We start from the raw sequence: 11454 nt of genomic DNA on the forward strand, positions 1-11454 counted from the left end.
GTGTGGGTGTGTGTTTGAGGGTTGACTTCCTTCTCATGCGTCTTCCTTCTATGTCACAAAGTGTCTCTCTGGCCCCTCAGTTCTGGAAAGGGGACAGAGTGGATCACTGGTTCCAGGACACTAGGGGGAGGAAGAATCTTTCTGAGCCACTTGCTTGATGCAGACAGAGCTACCTTGAGCCTTCTTCCCCTACACCTCCCAGGGCAGGGACTGGGGCTAGGTCTGTGGTGCCGGGATAGGGATCGGGGACGTAAGGAAACTGGGACCTAGTGGAGCTAGGTAAGGAGGGGGCTGGAGGAGGAAAAGGGTGGGGACATAGAAGGGGGCACAGGCACGAGCAGAACGAGATTGTGGAGGACTGCGAATGCCCAAGTGCTGCGAGAAGAGCTTGTGAGAACTGGGGTAGGAGCCCAGGGGGCCAAGTAGGCAAAGGCCACTGCCAAGGCGCCATCTAGTAAACAACCCAGGCGGTAACCCGAGTCCCTCCGGGCGCACCATCAGAGGATGGCCCCTCCACGCCGCCAGCCTTCGTCCTGCGCCCAGCGAGCCTTCGCCCTGGGCACCTAGACGCGTTGCTGCCGAAGCCGGGTGCCTCCCGAGGCCAGTCAGGGGACTGCAAGCAAAGGGGGCAGCGCCCACGGCTCCTCCCCTCCTCTCTAGGCCTGGGGACGGGCCAGAACCTATTCCCCGAGCCCTGATTGGCTTTGGGAGGCGGCGTAGAGCCAGCTCCCCGCAGCCGGGGCTGGGGGCGTCGCCCCAAATGGCACCCACCGCCCCCAGGCTCTGCCAATCCCTGGGCACGCCCGGCGGACGCGCGGGGGTTGCCCCCGCCCCTCCTGCCTGTTAGCGTCACGCGTGACGTTACGCGTGATGGGTTGGGGGGGCGGAGGCAGGGGCGACGCGCCGAGAGAAAGGCGGGTCCGGGAGCTGCAGAGGCCAGAAGCCCAGGAGCTCAGCAAAGCGTGAGTGCTGGCTGTCCGGGGCGGGGTTCGCGGGGTTCAGGGGAGTAGGAGGTTGAGGGCTAAGAGGGAGGGAAGCCTGCCTTGGGTGTGCTCTCTATCCTATCCGGATTCAGTATCTTCGGTTCTAGGGAGGTGCTTGGGGCACGAGGGGAGGTTGGCTGGTGGGAGGAATGTCAGGGTGGGGCCTTATGTGGTCACACATTCACGTGTCTGCAGTTGATGCATATGGGGGGTGTGTGTGTGCGCGTATGTGTGAGTGTGCAAGTAACGGTCTTTGTGGGCTAGTGTATGCAGTGCGTGTCCGCCGTTTGTATATCTGTGTAGGGCATGTACGCATCTTTGTATGTGGGTATGTGAGTGTGAGTTTGTGAGAGAGGGGAGGGTGTCTCCTCCAGTGCGGGAGGAAGTGCGGTTGGAGAGGATTAGTCATATTGTAGGATTTTGCCTAACACAGCCAGCCGGCTGCTTCAGGCTTTCCTCTTGGTACTGGGTGGAGAGGGCACTTACTGACTCCTCCTTTCTAGACGTAGGTGGCTTGGGGAGAGGTGGATGGGTGTCTGTGCCAGCCCTGCCCAGCTGGGGAACAAGGAGGGCCTTGGGCCATTCAGTGTGGGTTGAGAAAAATGCCCCTGGAGAGGGGGACTTGTGCATGACTGCGAGCACGCATGCTTGGCTGGCATCAGAGTCCCCTATTTGAGATCTGGAATAGATAAGCCCCGAAGTAGCCAGTGAGCCCTTGTTCTCCTCCAATCAGGGGCTGGGGTGTGGGACGGCTTATGCCATCTTCCCAGACAGCCTTGGGGGTTTGTATCTAGGTCTTAAGGCAGCTGGGCCCTGAAGCTGACCTGAGCATGCATGTATAATGCATATAATACACACTTTTGTGCACACAGAGCACAAGAGTAGCTGCATAGGATTAGTTGCTGCTGTTGCATCAACCATACCCGTGTAAATCCTCACTGATGAAAAGCTGCACGGGGCCAGAGTGCAAAAGAGATCTGTTTTTTCTGGTTCTGTTTTCCCCTGCCCCCTCCTCCAATGGCTGCAGGTCTCTGAGCCAGGGCCTTGCCTGGAAAACAACTCCTCCCCCCAACCCTTGCTTACCTATCTGGAGTCACCTTGAGCTCTAGAAGGGGTTGGTGATAGGCCCAGGGACCGGGGCAGAGCCACCAGAGGCTCCCGCAGGTTGAGCTCCTGGACTCCCTCCTTGGAGCCCTTCCGATCCTGATCTTTGCTCTGCAGAAAATGGGGGAGTTGCCCTTAGATATCAATATCCAGGAACCTCGCTGGGACCAAAGCACTTTCCTGGGCAGAGCCCGGCACTTCTTCACCGTTACTGACCCCCGAAATCTGCTGCTGTCTGGAGCACAGCTGGAAGCTTCCCGGAACATCGTGCAGAACTACAGGTAGCCCGCTGCCCCGTCCGAATGAGACCCTGGGGTACTCATTCCTTGCCATTAATATGGTACCTTTTGCATCTATCTCCTCAAGTTTGAGAGTGACCTTGTCCCACTCCTTGACCCCCTTACTCCCTAGCTCTATATGTTGGAATCACAGGCAACTATGGCACAGCGCTTCAACCCAGAGAATTTCAGGGTGTTTGGGTTGAGGAGGTGGCATTGATATTTGTGGGTGGGGGGCTGCTGTATGTTTCACAACCCTCCACAGGGTCCTGTCCCACTGCTAGGCCCACCCTCTTCAAGGACAGATGGGGCTCAAAGTTGAGCCCCAAGGAGATAGGAGAGCACCCCCTTGTCCCCAAGAGGAAATACCCTTGAGATGCCCCCAGCCATTTTTGACCCACTGGAAACTACCATTACCCATGACCAGGCATTTAGGCAGAAACAGAAGGGCACCCTTCTTTATGTGGCTAGAAGGAAAATGGAAATAGGAGCCCCCTGCCCTTCTGGAAGATTTGACTCCCCCAGAGACAAGGAGCTCCTTTATTCTGAGACTCAGGGCCAAAGTTCCTGGTCCTCTGGCCAGACTTTCCCTGAGCTAAGTGGTCAGGGCTGGTGGGGGCAGATCTGCCCCTAGAATTGCCTGTCTGTTCCCTGACATTCTCTGCAGGGCCGGCGTGGTGACGCCAGGGCTCACTGAGGACCAGCTGTGGAGGGCCAAGTATGTGTATGATTCTGCTTTCCATCCCGACACGGGGGAGAAGGTGGTCCTGATTGGCCGTATGTCAGCCCAGGTGCCCATGAACATGACCATCACTGGCTGCATGCTCACCTTCTACAGGCAGGTCCTGCCCCGTGTGTCCCCTCCCTGAGCACTCTGTCCAAGCTAGAGTGTAGCCTGATGACTAGGTGAGGCCAGTTTGGGCAGAAAATAGTGGGTGAATGAGAGCTTGTGTTAGAATCCCTCGCATTCCTCAGAACTCAGCCCCAGGGCTCCTCCCACCCCAGAGACAAGTGTATGTGGTCGTGTCAGTGGGGAGGGTCGTGCAGAGGTCACCGAAGCAAGTTCTAAGGTCATCAGCTGGGTCCCTCCTGAGGGTTTGGGAATAACCTTTAGGGTTTCTTTATTAGGGTTTGAGGATAAGGGACACTGTAGCAGGAGCAGCAGTAAGTGTCTCTGTTCCCTCAGGAAGACCCCGACCGTGGTGTTCTGGCAGTGGGTGAATCAGTCCTTCAATGCTGTTGTTAATTACTCCAATCGCAGCGGCGACGCTCCCATCACTGTGGGGTGAGAGCTCATCCCCTCACCGGGACTCCCCACCCCGCCACTCTCTCCCTGCCCTGGCCTCCCCAGGCCTACCATTGCTCCCTCTTGTCTGCTCCTGTTCCTCAGTGCTCCTGCAGCCAGTGACTCAACTCCCTCCCCTCAGTCCGCCCCTCTCCCCACTCTCCTGGCCTGAGGGCTTGGGGTCCTCTTGCCTGTGCTAAGGGAGGCCCTGTCCGAGGGCCTGGAGCTTCCGGGCAAGTCTGTGCTGTAGCAGGGGAGGAATTTCTCTGCCCGTCACGCCTCACGTATTGAGGATTTTGACGTGTCCCTGAAGGAAAGAACCACACGCTGGACTGTTCACCTCCAGCCTTGTGTCCTGCCTCTTCCACCCACAGGCAGCTGGGAACAGCTTATGTGAGTGCCACCACTGGGGCCGTGGCCACAGCCCTGGGACTCAAATCCCTCACCAAGGTAAATGCCCCCCCCCCCATTGTACTGCCCCCTCACTTACCCTTTATCTGTCTCCCTCTTCCCCATCGCTCGTCCACACCAACCTACAGGCTCCCCACATCCCTCCCCAGAGTTCTTCACCACTCCATGGCCCTTAGGGCCACTAAACGATATATTTCCTCCCCCCAGCACCTGCCCCCCCTGGTGGGCAGATTTGTCCCCTTTGCAGCTGTGGCAGCTGCCAACTGCATCAACATCCCCCTGATGAGGCAGAGGTGAGTGGCTCCAGCTCCTGGCATGCGGGCCCAGCGTGCAGGCAGGCACACCATCCCGCCATGCCGACTGGCCCAGGTGGGGACCGTCCTCTCCCTCTCCAAACAGAAGCTTCTGGGCACAGTCTCAGTCTGACTCTGGGATCCTGGAATGATATCTGAATCTGTGATATCTGACGGGACCCCAGGGAATAGCTGCCCGTGAGGGCAGTGCAGGTAGGATGCGGGCCTGTGATCTGACCCCCACCCCCTTCCCTTTTCAGGGAACTGCAGGTGGGCATCCCAGTGACTGATGAGGAAGGTCAGAGACTTGGCCACTCAGTGGCCGCTGCCAAGCAGGGAATCTTCCAGGTGGTGATATCGAGAATCTGCATGGCCATTCCTGCCATGGGTGAGGCAGGGGTGCCTGGGTGGGGCACGGGAGGCTCTAAGAGAACAGGGTGCATTCTCCAGGGGTTTTGAGCACTCCCGGGGGAGTGGGAAGAGTTGTGAAGGGGATCCACCCCTCCTCAGGATTCTGACTTTCATTCCACTAACTCTTACCTCCTCTTCTGCCCTGCTCTCCCTGCAGCCATTCCCCCGGTGATCATGGACACTCTGGAGAAGAAAGACTTCCTAAAGGTAGGCCACGCCCACCTTTCCCAGCCTGGAAGAGGTGACGGCTGGGAGCAGAAGTGACCAGTCCCCAACCCTCTTTCCAGCTTGGCCCAGGGGTCTGAGACTTGCTCCCTGTTGGCCCCACCCCTGGGCTGCCCCCTCCACCTTCATTCATGCATTCAGCAGGAAGGAAGCGGGCTGGGGTGAAGGAACACTGAGGGAGCAGGAGGAGAAGATAAGGAAAGGAAGGAAATGGTTTCTGTCCTGAAGAGAGCTGGTATCACTCCAGAGGCCTCTTGACACACATGGGGATGGACCACCACCATCACACTGGCCACTATATTCATGCTGTCACCTACCGACAACAATGAGACACACAGGCTCACACACGCACGAACAGAACAGAGAAGGCACAGGACTACAAGCTCATTTATTGAATCATTTATTCACCAATATATCTTGAGCACCAGCTGTGCCCACTGGAGGAACCGAACGCTGGTCCCTGTGGCTGGAGGGAATGGAGAAGGGCGTGCAGAACAGGAAAGGGACAGATTCATGCATGCTACTGGGACGGGAGCGGAGTGTTAGAGGAGGCTTCCTGAAGAAAGCAGCTCCTGGAGGAAGTGCGGAACCAATCCTGTGAGGGGAGAGTGGGTGAAGGGACACTAGGGAGGGTGTCGCAAGTAGGCGTGGCTGGACTGGAGGCTGGTGATTTGGAAATTCCAAGCCTGTTATGGTCTTGGGAGAAAGAAAAGACTCAAAGGCAGGGTTGGTGGGATAGAGCTGTGGTAGGGGAAATGCGGTGGGGGCTAGGGGAGGAGGGGACACAAGCCATCCCGTTGCCTCTGTCTCCCTACAGCGTCGCCCCTGGCTGGGAGCACCCCTGCAGGTGGGACTGGTGGGCTTCTGGTAAGTGTGTGGGGACTTAGCTAGGGTGTGTGGGAGTGCCCTTTCCCTGGTGGATGTGGGTGGGTATTTGCGGATTTTAAGATGTTTATGTACATCATTCATTCATCCATTCAGCTGGTAGGGCTCTTAGACACTTGTAGGGCATGTTGTGTGTGTTAGCAGGTGATCACCATCCTTGAAGGTCAACAGTCTAGTTGAAGACATTCTAGTCTTTGTGTACAAGAGGAAAGCGTGGAAATATACCTTTTGGTATCATCCAGGAGTTTCATGCATGTTTAATTTCTGATTCAGGCACTCACTGGCTGTGGAGCTCTGGGTCATTGCCCTGGAGGCTCTTTCCTTAGCCAGAACCTGATGTCAGCGTTGGCCTTAATCAATCTCTACCCCTTGGGGCTGTCTCCAGGGATGGGGTGGGATGCAGGGAGGCAACAACCATAGGTCAAAACTTCACAAACCTTCCCAACACTCTTCTCCCCCCAGCCTGGTATTTGCCACCCCCTTGTGCTGTGCCCTCTTCCCCCAGAGAAGGTAAGTGCTGCCCCCGGGCTTGGTTGGGGGCTCTGAATAGGTCTCCACATCTCTGGAACCCACTGACCTTAGGGTCCTTTAGTGTGTTCCAGGAGGAGGCTTGGCAGGCACTAGACTTATTCTGGGGGTGGGGACTTGATGGTGAGCTGGGCCTTCTGGCAGTTGAAGGAGACTGTCCAGCCTGGGAGGAGGAGAGGTGGTGAGCCCTTAGGCTGATGCAGGTTGGGTTGAGGGGATCCTCAGCCTGCCTGTGCTGTTCTGTTGCAGCTCCTTACATGTGAGCAGGCTGGAGCCAGAGCTGAGAGCTCGGGTCCGTGAGCAAAACCCCAGCATCGAAGTGGTTTACTACAACAAGGGGCTTTGAGGGAGGGTCAGCCCCTGGACCCCTCCCTCACCTCCTTGGGCTGCTGCTTTAGTGGAGCCTTGCTGTCCCTGCCATTTGCCCCTCTTCCTGGTACTGGGGGTGGGGGGGCTTGGTGGGGAAGCAGCCATTGAGACCAGCAATCCATAGGCTGAGAGGTGCCCCCGTTAAGCCTTTTTCTCTCCTCTCTGGTTTCAAAGAGCAGGGCCACATAATCCCTTTCTCCTGTGCTCCTATGTTTATGTATGTACACACATGATACGTGTGTATGTGTGTGTGTACATGCTGTCCTAGAAGCTAGGAACGGACGTGCTGTCCTAGGATGTCCTGATAATCTGGCTTCTCCTCTCGGCCTCTTGCCACCTGTCAGCCAGCCAGGCTACAGGACTTCCCTGCCTAAACAGTTCCACTGGCCAAGTCATTTCTGACAGCACCTCGAGGGCCCCTTCTGGACACAGGAGTAGCCAGGATCTCAGAACAGAGACTGAGGGATACTAGCAGGCCAAACGGGCCCGACTCCTTCCGACTTTTGCTTCCTGGCTCCCAGGAACTGGGCTGGCAGAGAAAGACCTATCAGGGTAAGGGAGACGGGGAGTTTGTGCACCCCCCACATCCTGAAAGAGCTCATTTCCTCTCCTCTCCTCTGTCAGAACAAAGGGGTGGTATCCTGTACAACTCTTGCCATCCTCCCCTCGCCCCCACACTGCAGTGTGGACATCTTTAGGTACATTCTTAGGAGTTCTTGGTCTGCTCTGACATCATAGACTCAAATCTACACCTATAGTCCCAACCCAAACCAAAAAGCCATGGAGGCAGAGCAAGCATTCCCCCTTTAAGAGCTCCCAGCGCCCCCTCTTGCAGAGGGACACAGCCGTGGGAATGGTGCTTAACCTCAGATACCACAGGTATCTGAGTGGAGACAACTAGCACACCCTCAAGGGCAACTAGGCCCTGAGTGTACAATCTTAAGACAGGAAATTCTGTCTTCTCTTGACTCTTGTTAGACATTCAGCAGAACCCTGACCTTAGCTCCTCTTTTTTGAGGCTTGGCCCTGCTCCTACCTCCACTCCCACCCCATCTCCCACGAGGAAGAAGGGCCCAGGCATCCATAGCTGGTCCAAAGGGCAGGTAGGCTTGGGAATGGAAGGTATAGTGTTACGCTCACAGGATGCAGAGCTTGACCTTGACTCCAACTCCCATGAGCTCTAGCTGAAGCAGTGGGTGGTGCGGAGGAAGGCCCCAGTGGGATCCTCTAAGAGCATTTTTGTGCTCCCCCAACTATCTGCTACCAGTGACTAAAACTATGATGCCATTGTTACTCAATAAACTAAAAACCGATCTACTTCTTGATCTTCACTTGATTCTGTGTTCTGAGTGCTCAGGAAGAACCAGTCTTCTGCCTTCAGCCTTCCCTCCCCCACAAAATCTAGGTTCTAGCTCTTCCCTCCCTTCTGTATGGAACCTCAGCCCCCAGCAGAGGGCACTCTGAGATTAGAAAATCAGTCCTCCATCAGCACCCAGAGTGCTAACTAAGGGGATGTAGATGCCTTCTATTCCCTTTGCAGATAGAGTCCTGGCTTCATTTCGTTCTTGGCTAGGAAGGCTGATCCCACCTACCTACCAGCTCAGGCTCTGGGCTTCTTGGTTCCCTTCAGGCATTTGGCATGGGTCGGTGGGCCTCTGGTTCCCAGGGAAGCCTCTGGAGAGAGGAAGGCTAGGGACTGTCCAGCTCCATCAGAGAGAAGTTAGAGCACCAGCACACCCTCCATACCCCTCCATGCTCCCACCAGTACAGCACAGGAACAAGCCTGGCAGGGACCATTTGCTAGTTAGCACCCCTTCCTGCCCCCCCCATCCCAGGATCCTCCACTCCCCCCTTATGTAACCCTTTTTTCCCCCCCTGGGAGAAATGAGGCCAAAAGTTCATGCCTCTGAACAGATGGTGAGAGCTACTATTAAACAGTTTATAGTTAGTTGCCTCTCTTACCCCAAGTCTTGGCTTTGGAAGATTCAAAAGAATAAACATGTATGAATCTATGATAAAATCCATTGCCTACTCCCTGCAGGACATACCCCTCATCTCCCCTTTTTCAGCTCCAAACTCTCACACTAGGTGGTGGGAGACAATCTTTGGGACTGTATGGTCCCACAACAACCTGAAGTGAACCTAGTACCTTGGCCTGGGCTCTCTCACTCCTCTTGGGAAATGGAAGTTTCCTTGTATGGGCAGTGGGGGTGATACCAGCTACTGCTCATTGAGCCGTACGTGTGGTGCTGGGCCAAGTGCTTTAAGCCCACCTTTTGATCTTCACAACCCACTGGGGGACCAGACATGTTATGTCCATTCTTAGCAAAAACACAGGCTTGAAGACATTTAAAAAGTTGCCCGTGGTTCCACAACTAGGAAGTGGTAGAACCAGGATTCAAGTCGAGTCGCGTGACTCTGAAGCCACTGGGCTAAGCTTCTTCCTCACCTGCCAGCCACCAGCCAAACTTGAGATCATTCTCCTCGTCTCTCTGACGCTCCAGGGCCTCTCCTCCCTGGGCCCAGTTTGTTTATAGGCCCACAAAACTGATAGGCCCACAAGTGTACTCAGACCTTTTACTAAAGCCCGAGGAGTTTCCAAGCTTGAGAGTTTTACAGCTGAAGGAGCATAAGCAAAGATTTCTCTTCTTGATTAAAGATGGGGCAACATGGGGCGCCTGGGTGGCTCAAATCGGTTAAGCGTCCGGCTTCGGCTCATGATCTCCCGGCTCGTGAGACCAAGCTCTGGGTCGGGCTCTGTGCTGACAGCTGAGAGTGTGGAGCCGGCTTCAGATTCTGTGTCTTCCTCTCTCTCTTCCCCACCCCCACTCACACTCTGTCTCTCTTCCAAAAATAAACAAACATTAAAAAAAATTGTTTAAATACAGGGCAATACTTCGATGGGGTGCCTGGCTGGCTCAGTCAGTACAGCATGTGACTCCTGGTCTTGGGGTTGTGAGTTTGAGCCCATGTTGGGCCTAGAGTTTACTTTAAAAAATGTTTTTAAATATGGGGTAACATTTCAAAAACCAGTTTCAATTCCATCCTGTTCTGCCAGTCTTGACAGGTGCCTCCTACCAAGCCCAGGGGGCTCTGGGTCAACTCTTGAAACCTCTTTCTGCAGGTACTGCTTTGGTCTTTGGTAACCTCCTTGAAAAGAGGCCTTGCACTCTTACTGGAAAATCCATGTAAAACAAACCTATTTGGGGAGGGAGGTGCAGGAACCTCTGTTAAACAAAATCATTAAGAACACTTTATAACTTACTGTGTTCTGTAGATAACACTAACCCTATCAGGGAGCGGACTGGCCAAGGCACCAGTGAGTCCAGTTAGGAAGGAATGCTTTCCTGCCATCTTTCCTTCCTAATTCCACACCAGCTTCTCAGAGCAAAAGTTGGCTGTAGGCTAACTTCACAGGCTCTCTAGGGGCAAATCCTAGCCAGGTGCCTTTTCCAAACTGCTTCCACGTACTTGGAATTTTCCTGGGAAGTCAGCATTTGGACAGAGGAAGCACTTTTCTCGCTGGAAAATAATCTCCCCCATTCTTGGGCCTCCCTTCTTCCTCCTCATGTGCAGCCAGACTCTGGGAACCTTCTTTGGGAGCCTACATCTGTGTCTTAGGTCTTCCTCTCCAGCCTTTTCCCCCTGGCCTGGTTTCATCTGCTCCAGAACTCCCATCTTGCCCATTATTAAGAAAGACCACAACCGTCCCTCTCTCCCAACCCACGTTCTGAGGAGAAAAATGGCTCAGGTCTGGGTTAGGCTGGTCATAGGGAGGGAGCCAAATGGGCATATCCCACTCTTTCTTTCTTTCTTTCTTTCTTTCTTTCTTTCTTTCTTTCTTTCTTTCTTTTAAATTTAATTTATTTTTTAAATTTACATCCAAGTTAGTTAGCATATAGTGCAACAATGATTTCAGGAGTAGATTTAGCCTGCCCTTTTCTAGGGTCACTGAGGCTGGCATCTCAGGGACACTGGTTAGGGCCAGCTTCAGCTCGGCTCTGTGGGCGCAGGCCAATAAGAGTAGGCTAGTCCCCCCTCCCCCTCGCTCTCCCGCCAACCCCCTTGCGGCCCCCTGCAAGTCACAGCCAAGCCCATTTCCTCTCAGTCAAGCTTGTCAGTCTCAAGCCAGCCCCGCCCTGGGGGGCTGTCAGTCATCGGTAAGCCACGCCCCCTAGGGGGGCGAAGCCAGTCAGCGCAGAGTCCCGCCCCTCCTCTGGCCCTTGTCAATCAAAGTTAGGCTGGGCTCCACCTCCTTTCCGTTTCCCAGGCAACGGCTTTATCGCCGCTGGCCGGAAATGCAATTGTTCATCCCTACCTGAGCTAGGAACCTACTATCAGGTCCGCTTTCCGGGTGTCCTCGGTCCCGGACCGTTACAGCCGCCAGATCGCCTCCCTCCTTTCCAGTTTCGAAGTTCACGAGCGCCCCAGCGCCCGCCCTTTGACTTCCTGCCCGGAAATCCGCGACGTTTTCGAGGAATCGCGCGATGCCTCTCCTGGGTCCCAAGCCCGGATTTTTCCGCGGCCTACCCGACTATTGGCCCTGCCACTTGCGCTTGCATCCCACAGTTCAGGAAACGTTTACTGAACTGCTAAGAGTGGCTCTATGCTCGGTGCTGGGTAGAAATGGCCTGTTGGGTGAACAGAGTCCTTCCCCATCTGCAGGGACACAGCCTGTGCCC

At 55.0% G+C, this 11454-nt stretch overlaps 1 protein-coding gene across 2 annotated transcripts; it reads left to right on the forward strand.

Moving 5' to 3' along the window:
• The first annotated feature begins 823 nt into the window (after positions 1-823).
• On the forward strand, positions 824-8106 carry SFXN3 (sideroflexin 3). 2 transcript variants are annotated; one of them, XM_007080179.3, is made up of 11 exons: positions 827-962; positions 2205-2368; positions 3033-3203; positions 3552-3650; positions 4025-4100; positions 4269-4354; positions 4615-4742; positions 4923-4972; positions 5808-5857; positions 6338-6385; positions 6653-8106. In XM_007080179.3, the coding sequence occupies exons 2-11, from the start codon at positions 2208-2210 to the stop codon at positions 6747-6749; spliced, it is 966 nt and encodes a 321-aa protein (XP_007080241.2). In that variant the 5' UTR covers positions 827-962; positions 2205-2207; the 3' UTR covers positions 6750-8106. The 2 variants fall into 2 exon arrangements, with proteins under 2 accessions (XP_042816775.1, XP_007080241.2); XM_042960841.1 differs by lacking the exon at positions 3033-3203 and having other exon boundaries at positions 824-962.
• The last annotated feature ends 3348 nt before the right edge of the window (positions 8107-11454 follow it).

Source organism: Panthera tigris, chromosome D2, assembly GCF_018350195.1.
Source record: "Panthera tigris isolate Pti1 chromosome D2, P.tigris_Pti1_mat1.1, whole genome shotgun sequence".
Taxonomy (NCBI): Eukaryota; Metazoa; Chordata; class Mammalia; order Carnivora; family Felidae; genus Panthera; species Panthera tigris.